Raw genomic sequence first — 25,328 nt, forward strand, 5'->3', positions numbered from 1 at the left:
GACTATATAGTTGTATTGTATGCGATAATATATCTTATGTGTGTGTATGTTTATGTATATATATATATATATATATATATATATATATATATATATATATATATATATATGTGTGTATGTAGGTATGTGTATATATATATATATATATATATATATATATATTTTAAAGTACTTTAGTACTTTAATTACTATGATTATGATAATTGTTCTTAGTAGTGGCAGCATTGGTCGAACTATCGATACTTTAATTTTTTATAGAATAATTGGGCCTCTTCGATATCTTCATCAATTATGAAAACAATTCCATAATCATTATGAATTTTTAATAATTTACATAACATATAAGCAAACTCTGGGTTTGGCGGCCACTCTGTTTCTGTCGGCGGGCCTGACTGGCACATCCGGTTGACACAGGCACTGTCGATTTATGGGTTGTTTTTTTTTTTTTTTTTTTTTTTTTACATTGCCTGCCTCCTCCTTTCGCCACCTGCCAGTGTTCTGGGTCAAACATCTCTGTTGGATTAAACGCAGTGTCCCTGGCTAGGGCACACCGCAGTTATACCCAAAGAATATAATTTAAAATGGCTCAACTGATACATTGAACAGCAGGAATTCACATAAGAATAGTCAGTTGTTAGGTCACACCCAGACTAGGTGAGCCTTGTCTGGAGGTGCCTGACACTGGCACGAGAGTCTGGTATGTCCAGGGGTATGAAGGAGAGAAGGCGAATCAGAGGCGGTTCTGATGGTTGTATGGACGGGCCTAGCGATTTTGCTTGCCGCCGGGGATGGAGTGGCTTCTGAACCTAGCGGGGTATGGATTCATCTGTAATCATTTCACAGACTAGTCCAGTCATTATTATTATCATTATTATTATTATTATTATTATTATCATCATCACTACCAATGCTATTGCCATTACTTCCAATCCAGCACCGACGGCTACTGCAACGACTATTATTATTATTATTATTATTATTATTTAGTTATTTATTATTAATACTATTGGTGTTTCATTACATTGTATTGATATCTATCTATCACTGAGTGCAGCCACTCCCAGTTTTCTTTTTTTTTCTTTCTTTTTTCCTCCCCCCCCCCCCCTCTTTCTTCCTCCCTACAACAATACATGGAAAGCTAAACAGTAATTACTAATACAATTCATGAAATTGGCTTAACTGATCTTTGTACATGTACCTGCTGAAACTACTACAACCATATATCTGTAGCCTACTCTTTGTCTCTCTCTTCCTGTCTTCTTCTGTATTTGTATATGTATATAACTGTCACTGCTTTTTTCTTTTGTAACTGTCTTCTTGCTTATTATAAAAAAAAAAAAAAAAAAAGTAACAAATTTGCATCGGTAAAAACGATGCAAATCGTTTTTTTTCTATATAATTATTAGTACTATACACTATGCACTATACTTTTATTATTTAGAAAGTGATCAATAATTTGTGACCAATATTTTATATGTAGATTGATTTCTCCTCTCTAAACTGTTTATAAAACTTACATACATACTGTTACAAAACTTTAATACTCTAACATGAAATGCTAAATAAAAGATAAAGTTTCCTCAGCATGCTTTTGGATGAAAGATTAATGTGTTTATATTAATATGGTTGCTATCATAAAGAATGAACACAGTAATGTAAAGGATTAAACTGAATGTGTTCTCTGTTACAGTTCAGTCCAGCAGAAGAGCTCAAACCCAGAGTCCAGCTGTGTGTCTGTGAAGAGTGACAGATCTATGGATGACCCACCAACGTTAAAGAGTGGAGACAAACGGCCTGATCTCAGGTACTCAGAATAACATTTCTATAATTGGTGTGATAAAGATTGATATTCAATTTAATTCAATTCAGTTTTATTTATAAAGCACATTTAAAATCAGCCTGAGCTGGCCAAAGTGCTTGTAGTAATGTTCGTTGTAAGGAAGGAAGAGGACGGGGTCGGCTTGACTACTGACTGCTTTTATTATAAAGTGACAACAAAACAAAAGGTGTGCAGACAGGCACAATGCGGTCATATAAAGCACAAAAAGTAAATCCACAGGCAGAGCCTCAGGCATCCAGACATGTAGCAGCCAGTAGTCCTTCTCTCTCTCCCACACTCCTGTTTCTTCTGGCGTTAAATACTCTCTCCACGCCAATTACTGAAACAAGAGACAGGTGTTTGTTATTTGCGCTTAATCCACTCACTCACCGTGCGTCTCCTGCCTCTCTCTCCCGCTGCAGACTTCGCTGACCCACGCCCCCCTTTCCACATTGCTGTACATAGAGTTAAACGAAAAGGAGAAAGAAGAACATAAATATAAAAGAACACATACAAATTATCAACAATTAAAAGCACAAGAAAAGAGATGTGTTTTAAGCAAAAATTCAGCAAACGTAGAGGCAGTTCTGACTGATGGTGGCAAGCTATTCCACAGCTTAGGGCCCGCTACTGCGAAAGCTCGGTCTCCCCTGCGTTGCAGACGAGATAGTGGTACCAACAAAAGATGACCATTTTGGGATCTAAGTGATCTTGAAGGATTGTACATAATAATCAAATCAGATGGATATTTAGGAGCTAAATTATTGAGAGCTTTGTAAACGAATAGCAAAATCTTGTAGTCTATACGGTATCGTACTGGCAGCCAGTGTAGAGAACGTAGGATTGGTGTAATATGGTCATGTTTGCTGCTACCTGTGAGTAGACGGGCTGCCGCATTTTGGACCATTTGAAGGCAAGAGATGGAAGAGAGAGGTAACCCAGAATACAGAGAGTTACAGTAATAGAGTCAAGTTGAGATAAAAGCGTGAATAACTGTTTCCAAACTTTTCCTGCTTAAGAAAGGTTTGACTTTAGCTAATTTGCGAATATGATAAAAACTAGTACTAACTATAGTGTTGATTTGTTTGTCTAATTTAAGACCATTATCTAGGTGAAATCCTAGATCTTTAACATCAGATGTAAGATAAGATGTGAGGGTACCAAGGTTGATAGAGTTTTCATCTGGGTGCTCTTTTGGCCCAAATTGAATGATTTGGGTCTTGTCATCATTAAGTATCATAAAATTATTTGTAAGCCATAATTTGAGTTCATGCAGGCAAGCTTCTAATCTCTTGTATGCCGAGTTATCTTTACGTTTAATAGGTATATAAAGTTGTGTATCGTCTGCATAGCAGTGATACGACACCCCAAATTTATGCATAATTGATCCCAGGGGTAACATATACAGCGAAATTAATAACGGTGCTAAGATCGATCCTTGGGGTACACCACAGGTGACGTGAGCCACTGAGGACACCTAAATTGACTGTGAATCTTCTGTTTGACAAAAAAAGATTGGAACCTGTGGCGACCAGGGCGGCGAGAGCCGTGAGGGAACGGCGCGAGGCCGGTGGCGCGAGTGTTAATGAGCTTCACCTGGGAGGCGCACCGGCCTTGAGTCCCTCACGGGGGAGCTCCGGGAGCATAAAAGGAGGAGCGACTACAGTGAAGGACGAGAGAGGACCAGGCCTGGACTTTATTTTATGTTTTATTATGTTTGTGTGGCTGGCAGATGTCCGCGAGGGTCTGCCGGCATTACTTTCGTTTTGTATTTGTTTATTTTGGTATTAAACTTTTGTTGAACGTTCGCCGGTTCCCGCCTCCTTCTTCCCACATTTACGAACTGTGTTACATTGGTGCCGAAACCCGGGAGGAAGGAGGGACATGCTGTCGGAGAGCCCTCGTTGCTGAGGGGGATCGCGGTGCTGCGGAGTTCGGGCAGCGCGGGAGTGTGAAGACCGCGAGAGGCTGCCCGAGGCGGTGGTACTGGAGCCTAGTGAAAGGTGGGACGGAGACCCGGATGCCGTGCTCCTGGGATGAGGTGGGGTGACTGCCATCCAGGAGGGAGCAGAGGAGTCGCCGCCGTTCGCCGTGGGCCAGAGCCTGCTGCTGTCCGCCATTAAGGGGAGGAGCAGGGGACGGGGGACTTGCTGTCGGCTGCCCTCAGCCGGAGGAGCCATCGCCGGCCGCCAGGAGGCGGTCGAGGATCGGGCCGTCCACCAAGCGTCCAGTGCCACCGCATGGCACCGCGAGGAAGAGCCTCCCGGCAGGCTGAGGACCGAGCGGCAGTGTGTCTGGGAACCGGACCCAGAATTTTTTTTTCCTCTTTCTTTTTCCTCTCTCCCCTTTCTCGTCCTGTCGCTCCCCTTGCTTCCGTCTCCTTTCTCTCGTCTCGTCTGTCCTTACCCCCAGGTGTTGCGGCCGCCGAGACAGGCCCCGGGGGGGAGTAAGCGCAGTCGCGGGAGTACCCCCCGGCCTGCGAGGGGCGATGGGGGTATGTGGCGACCAGGGCGGGCGAGAGCCGTGAGGGAACGCCGCGAGGCCGGTGGCGCGAGTGTTAATGAGCTTCACCTGGGAGGCGCACCGGCCTTGAGTCCCTCACGGAGGAGCTCCGGGAGCATAAAAGGAGGAGCGACTACAGTGAAGGACGAGAGAGGACCAGGCCTGGACTTTATTTTATGTTTTATTATGTTTGTGTGGCCGGCAGACGTCCGCAAGGGTCTGCCGGCATTACTTTCGTTTTGTATTTGTTTATTTTGGTATTAAACTTTTGTTGAACGTTAGCTGGTTCCCGCCTCCTTCTTCCCACATTTACGAACTGTGTTACAGAACCATTTCAACACTGTACCAGTGATACCAGTCATCAATTTATGCTCAGGAAGGCCAAATACCTTTTGCTTCTCGTGGAGGACATGGCAGGCGATTGTACTTTTCCTAAAAAATGTTGTGATGCTCCGAACTCTTCCGAGAAGACGGGAAACTTTCGGTAACTTCAGAGCCCGTTGAGCAGCCAGATTCAAGCAGTGAGCAAAGCATCTGACATGAACTAATTTGGCTAGCTCTGCAGCTATGGCCATGTTAGTTGCACTATCATTCACAAGCACTGGATCTTTATCTTTTATTCCCCATTCGTGCATCACATCATTTAGCAAATCGGCGATGTTTGCTCCGGTGTGATTTTCAAACATCGCTCTAGTCTGCAGAACGTGCGAGACAAGCTCCCATTGGGGAGAGATGTAGTGGCAGGTTATCGTAACATACGATTGGGTTGCTCTCGATGTCCATGCATCGCAGGAAACTGAAACTCTCTGTGCAGAAGAGAGTGACAGCAGAATGTCTCGCTTAACTTCATCATACAACCGGGGAATTGCCGTTTCTGTTAAAAACTGACGTGTTGGTATTGTGTAGCGTGGCTCACACTTGTGAAGCAATTGTCTGAAGCCGTTATTCTCGACAACACTGTATGGCCGTAAATCCTGACATATGAAGCGCATTAATGCATTTGTAATCTTTTGAGATCGCTGAGACGTGGGTAAGAGTTTTGAGATGAAAGCATCAGGCATCGTTGGCTGCTTCTGGGATGACAGATATGTGCTACTAGGCCTACCTGCTGCAACCAGGGCTGGCTGGTCTGGATGATGTCTAGACATATGCAGAGAGAGGTTCGTCGTGTTGCCGGAGTACTTAACTTTTGTTTTGCAGTTCTTGCATATCGCATGACTCATGTCTAATGTCTGACTGTCTGGTTTAGCGTAAAACCCAAAATTCTCCCATATTTTTGATTTTACTTTTGTCGGCGGTGGAAAAATCCTCTTATCCATTTTGAATGTCTCACTCTGCTGCTTGCATTGCTAGTGCCAGTTGACGTCACGTGATTGGCTACATTTAAAAGCAAGACAGACTCGATACGGCAGCTGCTGTATCGATACGCGCATCGTCAGGAGTTCATGACGATGTATCACTGTATCGATATTCTGAGCACAGCCCTAGAGTCTTAACAGGAGGATTTAACTCTCTGGAGTCTGAGGCTGATTTGGGGCCTGGAGAAATTTTGACATGCCCTGACATTTGTGCTTTTTTTCAGTTGTTCATAAACACATTAATGACACAAGTGTCATTACACTGTATTCAACACAAACTAGGCTACAATAATATGTAAGGAACATGTATTTACAATGTTTTGTTTTTGAAGGAATAATGTTTATGCGTGGTTATTGAAAAAACAAAAAACTTAAGTCACTGAAATAAGGCCAAAAAAAGTATATTAAATCTGTGTTCATAAGACTTCTGGGTATTGGAGATTGTAGACTAGAGTTTTTGCTTCAGAATTATGTAAAAATTATGCTGCCTACTCTTTCATATAAAACAATATATTGATTTAGTTTTTGTAAGTCACTTTTTGTCAAGAAACACAGTATGCGTGGAGGCGTGAATGATCATGAATAATGGGCCATTTACACCTGAGAAGACAAAAGAATCAAATAATAATGACCTGAAATTACTTGCATATTAATGAGGCCTTTCAGTCAGGTAGGGTGTGAAAAAACCCTCTGTAATCATGCCTCAGCTCAATTTAAAATAATGGTATTCTATTATATTCTTTAAAATATAATGTATTTCTGTGATGCAAAGTGTCTGAACAATTATGTTACCTCTGTGGCATTTCATATAGGCTTTTAGCTTAAAAGCATGCACATTTGGAGAAATATTGATGGATTCTTATATGTTTATGTCAAATTTCTATACAGAGGAGTAATATTTATTCTATATTTATTCTATATATCATCACCATGAGTGCTGGATACAATTCATACTTGCAGCCGGAGGGCGCTCTGTACACCTTTAGGCCACAAATCCATATAAAGAAGAAGAAGAACCAGGAACTAACTGCATGTCTTCTAGAGTTCGCTAACCATGGCTTTAACATCCAGATAAACACTTTTCAAGACAATAAATAGACGATTGAGACGATGTATGCATGTATTTGCGTCTGAATAGCGCTCCCTCCGTGGGCGTGGCTGCATTAGCAGATAATGAGCTGAATCACTGACTTCTGACTTCTGGCTCTCTTTTCATACAGATTACATAAACACAAAATGTTTGTTTTCGATTTGACTTGCACGATTTAAAACCTGACATTTCAACGTTTCTTTAAACATAAGTTTATTTTTTTTGTCATTCGTATTCACTAAGTTACAGTTCATTTTCTGAGAACTATCAGATTGGACTTTGTTCAGAGGGAGACGAGAGATCACGCATCATGTTAGTTTTCTTTATTTTACAAAAAGCACAGCATTTTGTTGTTACTCTGAGTGTACACAAATGAAAGAAGATATTCAACAGATTAAAATGGTGTATAACTCTTAATTGTATGTGCAACATTGATGGAGTATTTTGAGTCTCTTTCACACTGGTAAGAAAAAAAGCGCAGTGGTATCGCCGGCGATACCTTCAGACCTCAGAGTGTTAAGACAGAATCGATAGTCATAAAAAGCGTTCTAGAACAATGTGAGTTAACAATGATATCAGATAAAAATGTATGCTTTGCAGCCCTGACAGCTTTTGGAAATTTTGAAGGGAGACATTCAGCATATCAAATGAAATTTGAAGCCTGTGCTTTTTCCATTTACGTTCAAATCGTCTGCACTGCTGTCATAATAATCTGATATCATTGTTGATCCAAGGCTGAGACTTGTTTCGGGGATAAACCAGCCTTCGAGGTGCAAACATTTGTGTCACGAAATGCACTGAAACAAGAAGGTTAGATCCATGTGCAGCTTTAATTGAGTGATCCAAAAACATAATCCAGACAGACAAGGGTCAGAGTCCACAGAACAGTCCACAGTACACAAAGAAAACACAAACGGAAACCAGTGACCAAAAACGAAACCTCAATAACAAAAGCAGAAACAAACAGGGTATAAATAGACTAGAACTAATGATCAAACACAAAACAGCTGGGTGCAATTACAGGATAATGAGTCCGGGAAGTGTGTTATGGGAAATGAAGTTCAAAAGTGGGGTGAGGAACAGTCCGGGTTGGAGTGCCCTCTAGTGACTAACTAGGGAACTCCAACTGGTGATCATGACAATTTGTTATTAAAATATTGTAGCTGCTCATCAACATCTAACAATTGATAAGTGAGTTTTCGGTCCTCAGATACAAGATAGATTAATAAAAGTAAAACAGGATGAGGGCAGTTTAAGTGTATTTCCTGAATTTCAAACCTGCTGAAGCTGGCCGTGGGTAAAAGCGACACTGTACTTTATTTTTAAAGACAGTCACGAGACCGCCTCCCCTGCCAGTTAACTGGGGAGTATAAAAAAAAATCATACTGAGGGGGAGTCAGTTCAGAAAGAGGACTCAGATCACCTGATTTTATCCAGGATTCAGTCACGAAGAAGAAGTCTAGATCGTTTGAAGAGATGAGGTCATTGCAGATGAAAGTTTATTTGCCAGAGATCGCACACTGGAAAGCCCCATCCTAAGCTGCGGAAGATCCTGTTGAGCGTCAGATGCTTTACGTAGAGAGCGCAGGTTGCAGTGATTTACTTTCCTTCGTTGGATCCGTAGCAGGATACGTTGGGTAGTCGTGGGAGGTGAATGCGGAACAATCGGGCGAATCCACGTACAGCCACGCTTCGCTGTGCCGCGAAAGACCCAGGAGAGGCAAACCAAGTTCGACGGTGCTGAGGCCTGCAGCAAGGCAGGAGTGGAGCCAGACGCCCAGGCCAACTTCAAACGAACAGCCGCACCACCCCGTTTTCCACGTTTCCTCCGGCATCTCTTGCATGCAACCCCGAAAGTGTGTAGGTAGTAGAGGGAGCTGGGCTGCGTGGGTGATGAGTAAGACTCATAGCTGTTTAAGTCGGAATGAAACCCAAAAGGCTTTGGCATAGAACGATAGATATCGATCAGTTGTTGGCGATCATAAACGATCAGTGAATGACCGTATAAGAACAGCAGAGTCAATAAAAACATAACAAATAGTACAGAGAGAGGACTGCACACCACACACATCGGCGCCATCTTTCTTTTTCAATAAAAAAATCTTTGATAATCTCAGATATTCTGGGCAGGGTAATAAGAATCTAACCAAACCGGATTGTAGATTGATTTATCCTCTTTAAACGGTTTCTCAAGCGTGTTCTCTCATCACCACTGCTGCTACGTGAATATGATGTATCACAACACTACAGAGACCAAGTCGTGTCCTGAAAGTCACAACGAATATAAATTAACATCACGCTACAAAAGCCTCTTTGTGAAAGGGCCATGTGTTAGAAGATAGAAGACACTTAAGTTAAATTTATGATTTGCTGTCTGTATGAAACAAAGAAATAAAAGCAAACTGTCTGTACCATATTTAAGGCCCTAATTTACTGTATAACTGTCACAGACACCACTCCTGCATCCACCAATCACAGTGCACACCTTCCCCTGAGTACTAATCACCGCCACCTGAATCTCATCAGCGCACTCATCACCAGCACTATTTAAGACACTCACACACACAGTCACATTGTCTGGTCTCATTTGCATCAAGGAACTTACCTCTATGCTTACCTCAAGGACTCCCATTGCTACTTAACTGTCTCCTGTGTCTCCATACTACCTCCTGTGCTCCAAGTCTGTGTGTGAGTGTCATCCGCCAGCATTGTCTCCAGTCTGCTACCGCTGCCAACCTGCAAACCACAAAGGACAGTATTATCACTCATTCATTCATCATTCACTTTTACATCTACTATCTACTCACCTGTTGTCACTGTAACCTCTGCTTGTGTCCAATAAACTACCTGAACTGTTATCTTCTGTCTCCAACTGGTACATATTGTAACAGAAGATCGGACCATAACAGCGGGACACAAGCATGAGTCACTCCGACCCATTCCAGGATTTAGTGGATGCATTTCGCCGCACTTTCTCCGTTCAACCACCACCACCAGCGCCAGCACCAGCACCAGCCATCACTTCCGCATCCACCGCCACTTCTTCCTCACCGCCAGTTTACACCAGTCCCATGGCCAAACCGGCGCCCTACTCTGGTTCGGTGGAAGATTGCAACGGATTCCTCCTGCAATGCTCCCTGACCTTGGAGATGCAACCGCACTTGTTTCTGACGGAATACTCAAAGGTAGCGTTTTTAATTTCACAATTATCAGGAAGAGCTCTCCAGTGGGCCGATTCCATTTGGTCTCAAAATAATCCTGTAATCCAGACTTATTCCGGCTTCGTAGAACACTTCAAGGAAGTATTTGGAAAACCTTCATGGGACTCTTCTATTGGTGAGAAGCTCTATAATTTGAAACAAGGGAAAATGTCTGTTAACGAATATGCTCTATGCTCAGAAGCGGATGGAATGAACAAGCGCTACTAACTTCCTATCGCCAGGGATTGGATCCTCGAGTGCGGTTGCATCTCGCTGCATACGAGGATACCATCGGCCTAGAACGATTCATCCAGCTGTCAATCCGTTTCACCACTCGTATGCAGTCGTATCTCAAAGAGCACCAGGGTCAGTAGCAGCTCAACACCTTCCTCTGCCGGCCAGATTCCGTCAGCACTCCAGAACCAGCCACCGAACCCATGCAAGTGGAATCCACACGTCTAACACCTGCTGAACGACAGAGGAGGCTGACCCAGAACCTATGTTTATATTGTGGCTCTCCTGGGCATGAAATCTCCACATGCCCAACACGTCCTCCACGCCCCATGGTGAGTGCCATCATCTCTACTCTCCAGACTATGAAACCACTCACCACTACTGTAACACTTACTGCTGCTGATGTTTCCATTCCAGTATCCGCACTCCTCGATTCTGGGTCAGCAGGAAACTTCATCTCTGGCGCCCTCTGCCGTCAGCTCGGCCTCAAGACCAAGAACACGCCGTCAACCTACCAGATCCACTCAATAACCGGCAAACCTGTGAGTAGAAGACATGTCAGTCGTAGTATTAGACCACTACAACTTCAAGTCGGACTACTTCATGTTGAGAACATTCATTTGCTGGTTCTGGAGGATTCCACTGCTGACGTGATACTAGGGCGCCCGTGGTTGGAGCAGCACAACCCCATCCTCTCTTGGAAGACAGGAGAAGTCCTGAAGTGGGGCGACACCTGTTTTCCCAACTGTTTCTCTGCACTGCCAGATCCACGATCTCCAAGTTCCAAGTCTCTCCCTGTCTGCACCACTTCCATTGAAAGTCCCCTCGAGAAACACTCTGTGGACATTCCATCATGTTACGCCCCCTTCAGCGACGTTTTCTGCCCCAAGAAAGCCTCCAAGCTGCCTCCACAACGGCCATGGGATTGTGCCATCGACCTGCTTCTGGGTGAGTCAGTGCCAAGGGGCAAGATCTATCCCCTATCCATCCCGGAGGAGAAGGCCATGGTGGATTACATCAAGGAGGCTCTGGCTCAAGGCTATATCCGACCATCTACTTCCCCTGCTGCTTCCAGCTTCTTCTTTGTGGCTAAAAAGGACGGAGGCTTGCGGCCATGTATTGATTACCGGGCACTTAACTCCATCACAGTCAAGTTCAGGTACCCCCTTCCTCTCGTCCCAGCGGCTCTGGAACATCTCCATGGTACCACTGTGTTCACCAAGTTGGACCTCCGCAGCGCGTACAACCTCATCCGAATATGCGAGGGGAACGAGTGGAAGACCGCCTTCGTCACGCCCACCGGCCACTACGAATATCTGGTGATGCCTTACGGCCTGGTCAACGCCCCCTCCGTATTCCAGGACTTCATCCATGAGGTGCTCCGGGAGTTCCTCCACAAGTTTGTGCTGGTTTACATCGACGACATCTTGATCTACTCCCGGAGCATGGCCGACCATCACCATCACGTTGCGGAGGTCCTGCAACACCTGAGATGATTCCAGCTCTTCCTTAAATGTTCCTTCCACCAGTCCTCAGTGCAGGTCCTTGGATATAACATCGATCACAGTGGCATCTGGATGGACGAGGGAAAGGCGGCAGCCATTAAGAACTGGCCCACACCCACAACAGTGAAGGAACTCCAACGTTTTCTTGGCTTCGCCAATTTCTATAGATGTTTCATCCAGAACTACAGCTCCATCACCAGCCCGCTCACAAGCCTCCTCCACAATAAACCTAAGTCTCTGTCCTGGACTCCAGCTGCCACAGAAGCATTCAACATCCTCAAGAAGGCCTTCACCACCGCTCCTCTCCTGGTCCACCCTGACCCAGACAAACCCTTCATTGTGGAAGTGGACTCCTCCACCACAGGAGTAGGAGCAGTACTCTCACAGCAGCAGGGGAATCCGAGCCGCCTTCTCCCGCAAGCTCAACCCAGCGGAAGTTAACTACGACATCGGCAACCGAGAACTTCTTGCTGTTAAGTTGGCCCTCGAGGAGTGGAGGCATTGGTTGGAGGGAGCCAGACACCCGTTCCTGGTACTAACTGACCATACAAATCTGGAGTACTTCCGAGCTGCTAAAAGACTCAACCCCAGACCCGTTGGGCGCTGTTCTTCACACGCTTTATCTTCACCATCTCCTACCTACCTGGCTCCAGAAACATCAAAGCAGATGCTTTATCAAGACTTCATGCTCCAGAAGAAAACACTGAAGAACCTGAATCCATTCTCCCTGAGCAGATAATTGTCAGCCCCATCACCTGGTCCACCGAGACCCTTCCCTCCTGCAATGCCTCCACCAACACTCCGCCGGGTTGCCCACCGGGCTTGCAGTATATCACCAGGACACAGCGCACTCCACTTATTCACTCTGCCCACTCTTCACTCGGCACTGGCTACCTGGGGGTCAATGAAACCCTCTCGCTGCTGAAGGAACGCTTCTGGTGGCCCAACATGGTGGCCGATGTCAGAAGGTATGTGCAGGGATGCAAGGAATGCGGCATCTCGAAGAGCCCAAGCCATTTACCATCCTCTGCGTTCCTAATTGACCCTGGTCACACCTAGGAGTTGATTTCATCACTGACCGAGCCCCCCCTTCCACTCATACTGGACAACGGAGCTGCATACGAGGTGCAAGAGATCTTGGACTCCAGACGCCGTGGTGGTCAGCTCGAGTATCTCGTGGACTGGGAGGGTTACGGTCCTGAGGAACGTTCCTGGATTCCACGTAACGACATTCTCGATCCCAACCTGCTAGACACCTTCCACGCTGCTTATCCCAACAGACCTGCCCCTCGTGGAAGAGGAAGACCACCACGACGTTGGGGTCCTCGGCCCTCAGGAGTGGGCCGTGGAGGGGGGGGGTACTGTCACAGACACGCCAGGCTCCAGCATCCACCAATCACAGCGCACACCTGAGTACCGCCACCTGCATCTCATCAGCGCACTCATCACCAGCACTATTTAAGACACTCATACACAGTCACATTGTTCGGTCTCGTTTGCATCAAGGAACTTACCTCTATGCTTGCCTCAAGGACTCCCATTGCTACTTACCTGTCTCCTGTGTCTCCGTACTACCTCCTGTGCTCCAAGTCTGTGTGTGAGTGTCATCCGCCAGCATTGTCTCCAGTCTGCTACTGCCTCCAACCTGCAAACCACAAAGGACAGTATTATCACTCATTCATTCATCATTCACTTCTACATCTACTATCTACTCACCTGTTGTCACTGTAACCTCTGCTTGTGTCCAATAAACTACCTGAATCTTCTGTCTCCAACTGGTACATATTGTAACAATAACACGGAATGTCATGGAATTTGTCAGATTTTGGATGAATAAGTAGTTGGGTATGCTTGCATCAAATCGCATTATGGACTAGTGTTTGTCAATATTAAACCACAAGAAGACTATTTGAATATGAATCCTGCATGTTCTGTGTGTCTCTGTGTCAATGAATGGCAAAGACGCACAAATACGTTTACTTCACATCTTGAAGAATGTGTGAGCTCACAATGTTTTTTCCAGTATCTGACTATATGACAACATAAACACATAAACTTTATCTCCAGAGCTGCTCTGAGAGTCACTTCATGAGCATTTTACTGTTTAATTTAAGAAAAACTATTGTCACACAGAAACTTCAAGATCTTCACGGCAACAGGTCAAAATAAGTTTGGTTTAACTTGTGACAGAAATATAGCCATATTACTATTCTATTACTTTGTACTTTATTGTATTATTATTGTACAGTATAATGTATGTCTTAATGTACTACTACTACTACTAATAATAATAATACAATAATTATTATGATTTTATTTGTGAAGGAATAATCACACAATTTTTCATCCATGTTTTAATTTGTACAGTAAACCTGTTGTGCAAAAACAAATTAAAGTTTTGCCAAAACAAATTAAAGGGTTTATTTAAATTGCATTTGATTAAAAACAAATTAATGTTTTTTTTATTCATTTGATTACCAGAAAAATTCAAATACACAGCACAGAATTTCTGAAATAAAATCAAAGGGCCCTATTATTGTAGACAAATTAATAAAGTTGCTTTTTATTAATTCAATTAATTAGACATGTTTTTGATTAAACCATTAAAATGGAATCTAAGATATTGGAATTTAAAATAAATAAATAAAATGGAATTTGAGAAAAAATGAAAAGTATTTCATAGAACCCTACATATTTAATTTGCATAGCATCATATATATATAGATTTTTTTCCCATTGCATTGTACTGCATTGAATGCATTGTGTTGAACTGAATTGAAATCAGATCGTACTGCATCATAACGGGTGAATCATATCGCATCACATCACATCGGAAGCTGCTTCATATGCATCTTTGATGTATAGTATCATTGGCTTTGCATCGGGATGCGTATCGCATCGGCCTCAGTTATGGAGATGCACATCCCTACTGGCAAGGTCTCACAGAATCAACATTTATCAAAGTCAGTCAGTGATATCAGGAAATGTCATGTGGATTGATGGTAACAGAGATTTTTTCCCCTCCTTTATGTAATGGAGTAAGACAGAAGTTTTCAGTAAAACTGTACAACATACTGTAGCTATATAAGTTTGTAGGTCTGTATGCTTTGTTTTAAAACGAAAATTAATATGTATTAACAGAGTAAACTCCACACATAAGACTTAATTGCTCTGATCATATTGGATCAGAATTAAACTAAATAACACATTCAGTTTAATCCTCTGTTACAGTTCAGTCCAGCAGAAGAGCTCAAAAACAGAGTCCAGCTGTGTGTCTATGAAGTGTAACTGCTCTATGGATCACCCACTAACAAAGTTTAAGAGTGGAGACAAACAGCCTGATCTCAGGTATTTTATTTTGTGTAAAGTATTTGCATATAGTATTTGATTTTAATGAAATTTTTATTAATAAAAAACTGTTTAATCATCTGCAATGCCACCAAAACATTCTAAGTTAAAATCTGGCAAGTTTCAGTCTATTAATGATATTGTATTGTATTAATACATTCACACACTGTAAAGCTATTGGTCTGTTACTCAGTTAATGACACAATTACATCAATCTCAGTGTATCTGATTCTTTACCCTCTTCATTCTGATTTAAGGTCAAATCTTCAATCCATACCAGTTAAAAACAAATCTGTGTTCACACCTGTGATTCAACCACAAGACTTTAATGAAAGCATGAATTCTTGTTTCAGGTCAAATGTAGGACTTTTTTTGTTGTTTAATTTTAGGTGCTGCACATCACACATCACTCAAACACATGATTAATCACTGAAACATTTCAGAACCTAATTATCTGTCTCATAATATAAATAGCAAACAAATAGTCAATTTTGTAATTTATGGCAATTTACTTCTCGAAGTTTTATAATAATCTGGTATTTTAATTTTACAGCCATGACTCTAAACCTGCTGAAGTCCTCAACACATTAAGATCAAATCTGAGGAAGAAGTTTGAGTGTTTGTATGAGGGAATATCAAAGCAGGGAAACCCAACACTCCTGAATGAGATCTACACAGAGCTCTACATCACAGAGAGTGAAAGTGGAGAGATCAGTAATGAGCATGAGGTGAGACAGATTGAGACACAGTCCAGGAGAGCAGAAACAGAGGACACACCGATCAAATGCAGTGACATCTTTAGACCTTTACCTGGACAAGACAAACCCATCAGAACTGTGCTGACAAAGGGAGTCGCTGGCATTGGAAAAACAGTCTCTGTGCAGAAGTTCATCCTGGACTGGGCTGAAGGGAAAGAGAATCAGGACGTCCAGCTCATATTTCCACTTCCTTTCAGAGAGCTCAACTTGATAAAAGACAAAACACTCAGTCTTTCAGATCTTCTTCATGTCTTTTTCCCTGAAACAAAAGAAATGGAAATATCCAGTGACAAATATAAAGTGTTGTTCATCTTTGATGGTCTGGATGAGTGTCGTCTGTCTCTGGATTTTCAGAGCGATGTGAGGTTGTGTGATGTGACTGAATCAGCCTCAGTGGACGAGCTGCTGATGAACCTCATTGTGGGGAATCTGCTTCCCTCTGCTCTCATCTGGATCACCTCCAGACCAGCAGCAGCTGATCTCGTCCCCTCTGAGTGTGTCCATCGAGTGACAGAGGTACGAGGCTTCAGTGACCCACAGAAGGAGGAATACTTCAGGAAGAGAATCAATGATCAGGGACTGACCTACAGGATCATCTCACACCTGAAGTCATCAAGGAGCCTCTTTATTATGTGTCAAATCCCAGTGTTCTGCTGGATCTCAGCCACTGTTCTAGAGAAGATGTTGAAAACATCATGGAAAGGAGAGATTCCCAAGACTCTCACTCAAATGTACACACACTTCCTGATCATTCAGATCAACATCAAACATGAGAAGGACTTTGAGAAGAATGTGAAAGATGAAGACATGATCCTCAAACTGGGGAAAGTGGCTTTTCAGCAGCTTGTGAAAGGAAACCTGATCTTCTATGAGGAAGACCTGAGAGAGTGTGGCATTGATGTGACAGAAGCATCAGTGTACTCAGGATTGTGCACTCAGATCTTCAGAGAGGAGTTGGGCTTGTATCAGGGGAAAGTCTTCTGCTTTGTTCATCTGAGCATTCAGGAACATCTAGCAGCTCTATATGTGCACCTCTTTTTTATAAAGAACTATTCACAGGTTTTGACTAGTGTGTCCTCTGACCTCTTTTTCACATATACTTTATCTGACTTACATCAGAAGGCTGTGAATGAGGCTCTACAGAGTAAAAATGGACATCTGGATCTTTTCCTGCAGTTTCTTCTGGGTCTGTCAGTAAAGTCTCATCAGATTATCCTACAAGGACTAATGAAACCGACAAGAAGCAGATCTGACAGCAATGAGGAAACCATTGAGTACATCAAGAAGAAGATCAGCATCATTGACTCTCCAGAGAAATCCATCAATTTGTTCCACTGTCTGAATGAACTGGGTGATCATTCACTACTTGAGGAAATACAACAGTATCTGACATCTGGAAGAATAAAAGAAGCCAAACTCTCTTCATCTCAGTGGTCAGCTGTAGTTTTTATGCTGTTGACATCAGAGAAGATGCTGGATGTGTTTGATCTTAATGATTTTGTTGAAAGAAACAATAAAACTGAAAAGCTAAAGGTTCTTCAGAAGCTGCTGCTCGTGATGAAAGAATCCAGATCAGTTCTGTAAGTATCACTGAGAACTATCACTTCACTGTTTAAACATTAAGAAAATAAAAGTTCATAAATCTTCAGTGCTGCAGATGTTGTCCAGAGTTTAGTGGTCAGTATTTTGATGTGTTTTCTAAACCGTGACAATGTAAAATTCCTTCAGACATTCAAACAATGTCCGAGAATTTGCATATGAATAAATGATTAATGATTAAACATTTACCTGAACTTTAGCTTCAAGTTTATTAAAAATTTACATTTTAATTTTACTGTGAGATGAACAATTAAGTTGTTGGACAGCTATTTGATAGTGTAAACTTTTTGTTATGCTATTTGATTTTCATCTCTCTTCAGATTGAGTGATTGTGGCGTCACAGATGAAGGTTGTGCTGCTCTGACTTCAGCTCTGAGATCAAACCCCTCACACCTGAGAGAACTAGATCTGACTGGGAATAAAATAGGAAAATCAGTGAATCTGCTGTCTGATGTACTACAGGATCCTCGCTGTAAACTGGAGATACTGTGGTAAGATCATATTTGACTCTCACATGATTTACAATGTAAAGTATATTTGAAGAGTTCAGCTTCTTTTTGCTCTGCTCCTCAGTAACATGATACCACAGGACTGAGAGTCGCACTGAAATACACACTTTTTACACACAATCAATGTTTCAGTCACTTGACTTTAAACAGATTCAGGCTCAACACAAATGAGAAGTGAAGAACATGCTGGATTCATTCTCACTGTTCATCACGTTCATCTTTCTGCACTGACTTTCTAAAGTATTGTTTTCATTTTGTAAAATCAGACACACACACACACACACACACACACACACAGCTTTGTTACATTTTAGAGCTCAGTGATTTCTCACAAATATTGATTTGTGCTTTAAGTTTGTACTTTCTCTTTAATAAAGGATTCACTGCTAAACTGATCTGAGAGAGTGAAGAGTGTGTCATTGTTCTCTACAGGTTGGGGAAGTGTGGTGTCACAGATGAAGGTTGTGCTGCTCTGGCTTCAGCTCTGAGATCAAACCCCTCACACCTGAGAAAACTGGATCTGTCTGGGAATAAAATAGGAAAGTCAGTGAATCTGCTGTCTGATGTACTACAGGATCCTCACTGTAAACTGGAGATACTGTGGTAAGATCATCTCTCTGATATTCACACGTCTTTGTCCTCAATAAAACGTGTCCTTTAATGTAAATTCTAAAACTAAATTCAACTTGTAAAATAAATCCTCACTAAACACACTAAATCTCAGCACAAATGATGATTAATTCTCCTTCACCTGCTCTTCTCTTTTAATTTCCATCTTATTTTCTTCTTGTTCTGAAATCATCTGAGCTCATTGTGTTCTCATAGATGTCATAATGCATGGCATGAATTTAACTGTGAAATACAGTGTAGAGCTGTAGCCTGGAGGTAAATGGGTGATGATCTGGAGGAACATGATCTCAATGCATGTGAAGGCAATAGTTCTTACTTTGTACATTAGGACACTGAATATCTCTATTGAGTTCACCACATTTCTATTCAGTTTATAAGCTGCCAGATTAAACCAAACATGACACAATTATGTGTTTGATCACAAGAGTAAATAAATGATGGAAACACGTGGATCCTGTGAAACAAATGTCCTCCTGTAGGAGTGAATTAGAGGTGCAAGAGACTGTTTCTCCAGTCAGAACCGCCCTTATATCACTATGAAACAATATCTCACATTCAACTCTGTGTGTCTGTTCAGTCCTGAAGCACATGACAGTTTTAGTATGTGGCAATGCTTGTCATTATATCTCCTCTCCTGATCTGAGACCAGAGTGAATAACAAACTACAGTCATTGTTCTCTACAGGTTGAATGATTGTGGCGTCACAGATGAAGGATGTGCTGCTCTGGCTTCAGCTCTAAGATCAAACCCCTCACACCTGAGAGAACTGGATCTGTTATGGAATAAACTAGGAGAATCAGAAGTGAAGTTGCTCTCTGATCTGAAGAATGATCCACATTATAAACTCAAGACATTATACTTTTGTGAGTATATTTTAATTTAAAAGCCTTTAAACTGACCCAAGTTCAGTATCAGCCTCGTGTGTAACTGGAGAATATAAGATAATAATTCAGCTCCACTTTAGTCTATGTAAACTCTTTTAATGAGTTTACATAGTGTCTCTGTGTGTAAGTGATTAAAAGTTGTTTATCATTTACTGTTATTAATCTATTAGCAGTTTTTCATTCATATCTCTGGCTGTAATATGAATATATAATATCTCTGCTGTGTTTTTCTGAAATGATCTCCTGATGTGATGTGACAGCAGTAATGTCTCATACTCATATGTGACTGTCTGTGTGTTTTATTGTAGGACTCTCAGTATTTAGACGTCAGTTCAGTTTCCTCAGGATCAGCTTATGGTGAATAAGGAGCCGCTACAGAGATGATAACACAGAGACACACAGCGATCACACTGACGTGTGTGACTTCACACCGGTTTCTTGTTTTTTTTAGATAATGGCCCAAGAATATGAGTGCTGAAAATAGCAATTTGCATTTCTGGACATTGATTACAATGTAGATGGTGTAACACTTAATTTAAACTGCAAACAAGTAATGCATTCTCTGTAAAGCTGCTTTGAAACGATACGTATTGTGAAAAGCGCTATACAAATAAATGTGATTTGAATTGAATTAATGCAAAGTGACAAAACTGAATCATTCCATTTTCATCAAGCCATAGACATGCTGTAAATAAGAGATGTATTGTGCAGTACTTTATTAAAATGGTAGAATATGATTTATTAATATACTGTAACTGAACTTTATTTCACCTTGAGTAATTTTAAGAACACTTTTACGAGTTTTCCTTTGAGAAAATCAAGAGTCTTTCTAAGAGACAGATGTGTAAATGTGTCTACCAGCAGAAGGTCACAAAGATTATGCAAATAATTTCACTGAAAATGTTTGTCTGTAAAATAATTGTATTTACCTATTCTTGTATGTGATAATCTATTAAAGTTTCCATATAAATCTTATTGTTTTACTGCCTCTGAACACATTTAATTTTGATTGCAATAATTACTGATTGCAATGTTGAATCATATTCCTCTTGATGGAAAGTGTTTCTGAAGTGAACATCAGAAATCAGTGATGAGAGTTACTTTCAGTTCCACACTTTATATTAAAACGAGAAGAACTGTGTGGTGAGGGGGGCCGTGGTTCAGCGAGGTCTGCAGCAGGAGAAAGCGTCAGGAGAGTCTTGGTAAGTGAGCTGGTTAAATGTAAATCACGAACACCTGTTTCTCATTCCAGTAATTGGTGCAGAGACAGGATAAAATGCCGCGAGAAGCAGGAGTGTGTGAGAGAGAGGGGAACTGCTGACTGAGACGCTGGTCATGACAGCGATACTGGAGCGAAGCCCGTTGGGAATTGTGTATACCAAGACTGGAGTGAAGCCCTTTGTGGATTATTTATTTTGTTGTTGTGCGATGCACAGTCTTTCTGTTGAACAGTTTTGAGTGGTTGAATAAAGCTCAGTCAGCAGACAATCGCCAACTCCGTCCTCTTCCTTCCAGACGAACTTTGATCTTACTACACTGGTGCCGAAACCCGGGAAGGAAGACTGGTGGCCGCTGCCATGCAATCCTCGTCTCCCACCACGTTTGCGGACATCATCACCTCCCTCGCGGATCTGAGGAGCGACCAGGAACGCTGTTTCCAGACTATTTTGCAGACCCAGCAGGAGGACCGCGAGAGGTTCCGGAGCTGGATCAACCGGGAGGATCGCACGGAGACCGTTGGGCAGCCAGCTGTGCCTACCCACCTACCCCTGAATAAAATGGGGCCCCTGGACGACCCCGAAATCTTCCTCGACCTGTTTGAACTTTCCGCTGAGGCGAGTGGGTGGCCGCGGGACCAGTGGTTGATGAGATTGGTCCCGCTGCTCTCGGGGGAATCACAGGTGGCAGCACAGCAGCTGCCAGTACAGAACCTCCTGGTCTTCGACGACCTTCGGCGGGCCATTATCCAGCGGGTCGGTCGGACCCCGGAACAGCACAGACAGCGCTTCCGCTCCCTGGAGGTGGGTGAATCGGGCCGGCCCTTCGTGATGGCCCAACAGCTCCGGGACTCGTGCCGCAAATGGCTGCTGGCGGAGGGAAGCGACGTGGACCAGGTTATCGATCGTGTGGTGCTGGAGCAGTTCATCACGTGGCTCCCAAAGAAAATCGCAGAGTGGGTCCAGTGTCACCGCCCCACGTCGCTAGACTCAGCTATCCAGCTGGCGGAGGACCACATGGTGGCGTGCCAAGGGGTTGGCGACCCCCTACCATCTACCTCTCTCTCTCCCCCTCTATTTTCCCCCGCTCTCTCCAGGCCTGTCCCTCTCCCCAGGTCTCGTCCGCCCGGCCCGCCTTGTGTTCTGCCCCAGGGGCGGGGTGGAACTGTGCAGGGACAGCTTTATGGACCTAGAGCCGTGCCCAGGGGGGCGGGTCTCCCTGCTGCCGGGCCGGATCCCACTCCTGCTTCTTCCCTCTCTCCGCGCCAACCATTTAACCCGCTCTCTGCCACAAGAGCGGCGGGCAGGTCTGGGCCGGCCTGTTGGCGTTGCGGGGACTCGGAGCATTTTGTGGATAGGTGTCCGGTTATGGAGGTCGGGACAATGATCCAGGTCCCGGACGTCCCGCAGGCTGCCCCTGGTCAAGCTGGCGAGTACCAAATACCTGTACGGTCAAGGTACCTGAGTATCAAGGGGGGTACCTATCAGGCTTTGGTGGACTCAGGATGTAACCAAACCTCCGTTCATCAAAGCCTGATTTCATCCGGGGCATTGAATACAGGCCGCGTGGTTAGGGTGCGGTGTGTGCACAGGGATGTGGTGAAATATCCGATAGTGCCCGTCATTATTCAATTCATTTCCCCTGGAGCAGTCTCACGATGAGATGCTAAAACATGCGTTTGAAAAGGTCAGTACCATCGATGGTCAGCCTCTCCACCCTGGACAACCGCTCTCTTATCCATATTTTGCGATCATAAAAGATAGGTTGTATCGAGTGACCCAAGACACTCAGACAAAGGAAGATACAACCCAATTGTTAGTTCTGAAGAGCCGCAGGGAAATGCTTTTCCAAGTGGCTCATTCTAATCCAATGGCTGGGTATTTAGGACAAACGGCAACACTAAATCGCCTCATGACCCGATTTTTTTGGCCGGGCATTCACAAGAATGTGCACAGGTGGTGTGCGTCTTGTCGTGAATGTCAGTTGGTAAATCCACCGGCCACCCCAAAAGTGCCTTTGCGCCCTCTCCCATTAATGCAGGTCCCCTTCGAAAGAATTGGTATGGACCTCATCGGGCCATTAGAGCGATCAGCGAGAGGGCATCACTTTGCATTAGTCATTGTGGATTATGCAATGCGATATCCTGAAGCAGTGGCTCTCTGCAACATTTCCGCTAAGAGTGTTGCGGACGCGCTGTTTAGTTTAATCTCCCGAGTGGGGATTCCGAAAGAAATCCACACTGATCAAGGCACGGCGTTTATGTCACGCACGTTACGCGAACTTTACGAATTATTGGGCATTAAATCGGTTCGTACCAGCGTCTTTCACCCACAAACGGACGGGCTGGTCGAACGTTTTAATCGCACGCTTAAATCCATGATTCGTAAATTCGTTCAAGAGGACGCCAAAAATTGGGATAGGTGGTTGGAACCCCTGTTATTCGCAGTGCGAGAGGTCCCGCAAGCCTCCACGGGGTTTTCCCCTTTCGAGCTTCTCTTCGGACGCCAGCCCCGCGGGGTACTGGACGTCCTAAGGGAGACTTGGGAGGACGGACCATCTCAGGCCAAAAACGAAATTCAGTATGTGCTGGACTTGAGAACAAAACTCCACACTTTGGGGCGGCTATCTATGGAGAATTTGTTGCAAGCCCAGCACAGACAGAGCCAGCTGTATGACAGGGGGACTAATTTATGCAAATTTTCACCGGGAGATAAAGTGCTTGTATTGCTCCCCACTTCAAGTTCGAAATTACTTGCAAAGTGGCAAGGACCGTTTGAGGTTACACGGCAAGTTGGCGAGCTCGATTATGAGGTGATACGTTCCGATAGGAGAGGAGCACATCAAATTTACCACCTCAATCTCCTTAAAAAATGGAATGAGGCAGAATCAGCTCAATTTTATTCGACACTGGACTTAACAAAGGAATATTGGCAGATCCCCTTGTCGCCATTATCCAAAGAAAAGACAGCTTTCACGACGCCGTTCGGATTACACCAATTCGTTACACTTCCGTTCGGGCTGTTCGGGGCACCGGCTACCTTTCAGCGTCTCATGGATAAAATTTTGCGGCCCCATGGTGTATATGGTGTAGCATATGCTGCTGCCTATCTGGATGATATTATTATCTTCAGTAATGATTGACAGTGGCATATGCAGCATTTGAGGGCCGTCCTGAGATCGCTGAGAGCGACCTGCCCGCGCCCCAAGACCAAAAAGGAGGTTAGACAGTTCCTTGGGCTGGCGGGATATTATAGAAGGTTTGTTTCTAATTATTCGGACCTCACCAGCTCGTTGACTGATCTAACTAAAAAGGATGCACCAGATATGGTTCAGTGGACGGAGCTGTGACAGCAGGCCTTTACCCAGGTGAAGGCTGCTCTATGTGGAAGGCCATTGCTTCACTCTCCTGATTTTTCTCTCCCCTTTGTGTTGCAGAATGACGCGTCGAACAGGGGGCTGGGCACTGTCCTGTCCCAGGAGATAGAGGGGGAGGAATGGCCGGTGTTGTACATTAGCCGTAAGCTCTCTAAGAGAGAAGCTAAGTACAGCACCGTGGAAAAAGAGTGTTTGGCCATCAGGTGGGCCGTCCTCACCCTCCGCTATTATCTCCTGGGACGGGAATTCACTCTCTGTTCGGACCACGCTCCCCTGCAGTGGCTCCACCGCATGAAGGATACCAACGCGCGGATCACTCGTTGGTATCTGGCTTTACAGCCTTTTAAGTTCAAGGTGGTCCACAGGCCGGGTGTTCAGATGGCTGTGGCCGATTGTGTATGTATATAGACGTTTGTATGCATATTCAATGCTATATTGTTTTTGCCGTGATATTTATGCACCTGCTAGAATAGTTTCGATTAACAGATGGACAAATACGTGGTAAAGTTCTGTGTTTCCTTTAAATACCTATACTAATAATGCTGAAATGCATCGCTGGAATATTTGTGCTGATATTATATTAGTATTACAGTTTGATTGTGTTGTTTAAGTGATGTTTAACGAATAGGCCTATTTGATTGTGTTCAGCACAACATCATGACGCAGCAGTTGTTCTATTACTGGAGCAAGAGCTCCACCTAGTGGGCATTAGTTTAATTTTAGTCTGTATTCCCGATTCAGTGTTGCTTTATTTATTGTGATGAATATTTGCAAGCATTGCACTTGATATTTGAGAAATTTATTTAATTTATTATTGTTGTTTTATTTCAGAAACCACACACACTTACACACAAACTGTATCAAACCCAAACTGCTGGATTATTGGAATAAATCAATGCTTGAGAACAGAAGCTGTCTTGAACTTTTGCCTATAAACCTTCTGATCGAGGTTGAGGATTAGATGTTGGCAAGCCAGTGCATCCACACACATACATCTTTAACAAAGTGGTCCTTCGAGCTGGATTCAACATCTCATCCTCATGGCAGCATCACGGGATTACACTGAAGAACAACAGGGTCTCCGTCCTAGCAGGATCCGTCGAATTCCTGGACATCTGGAGGACTTTGTACTTACTTCCCAACCACGGCAGCTCGTTCCACCCTCTTTGCAAGAGGATTTACAGCATATGCATATTAGTGAGACGGTCTCTGCTACCGATGTGAACTATCAAACTTCTACTCCTGATAGACGTTGGAGTGAGCAGTATGCTGAGACTACAAGGTTACGTAGAGTGGAGG

General features: G+C 43.6%; 2 protein-coding genes across 3 annotated transcripts in view; both read left to right on the top strand.

Annotated features, from left to right (window-relative positions):
• Positions 1-20,416, top strand: part of LOC125249758 (NLR family CARD domain-containing protein 3-like) — a 32,352-nt gene extending 11,936 nt beyond the window's left edge. The window contains exons 4-10 of one of the 2 annotated variants that reach the window (XM_048162138.1): positions 1,691-1,804; positions 14,940-15,056; positions 15,610-17,394; positions 17,734-17,904; positions 18,355-18,525; positions 19,237-19,415; positions 19,745-20,416. In XM_048162138.1, the coding sequence (XP_048018095.1) occupies positions 1,691-1,804; positions 14,940-15,056; positions 15,610-17,394; positions 17,734-17,904; positions 18,355-18,525; positions 19,237-19,415; positions 19,745-19,746 (2,539 nt within the window). In that variant the 3' untranslated portion in view covers positions 19,747-20,416. The remainder of the gene's footprint in view (positions 1-1,690; positions 1,805-14,939; positions 15,057-15,609; positions 17,395-17,733; positions 17,905-18,354; positions 18,526-19,236; positions 19,416-19,744) is intronic. The other variant, XM_048162139.1, reaches the window with a different exon arrangement.
• A 76-nt stretch (positions 20,417-20,492) lies between these two features.
• LOC125248293 lies at positions 20,493-24,990 on the top strand. Its single transcript, XM_048160011.1, has 3 exons — positions 20,493-22,099; positions 24,090-24,232; positions 24,861-24,990. The coding sequence occupies exons 1-3, from the start codon at positions 21,014-21,016 to the stop codon at positions 24,988-24,990; spliced, it is 1,359 nt and encodes a 452-aa protein (XP_048015968.1). The 5' UTR covers positions 20,493-21,013.
• The last annotated feature ends 338 nt before the right edge of the window (positions 24,991-25,328 follow it).

This window comes from Megalobrama amblycephala, linkage group LG16, assembly GCF_018812025.1.
Source record: "Megalobrama amblycephala isolate DHTTF-2021 linkage group LG16, ASM1881202v1, whole genome shotgun sequence".
NCBI lineage: Eukaryota > Metazoa > Chordata > Actinopteri > Cypriniformes > Xenocyprididae > Megalobrama > Megalobrama amblycephala.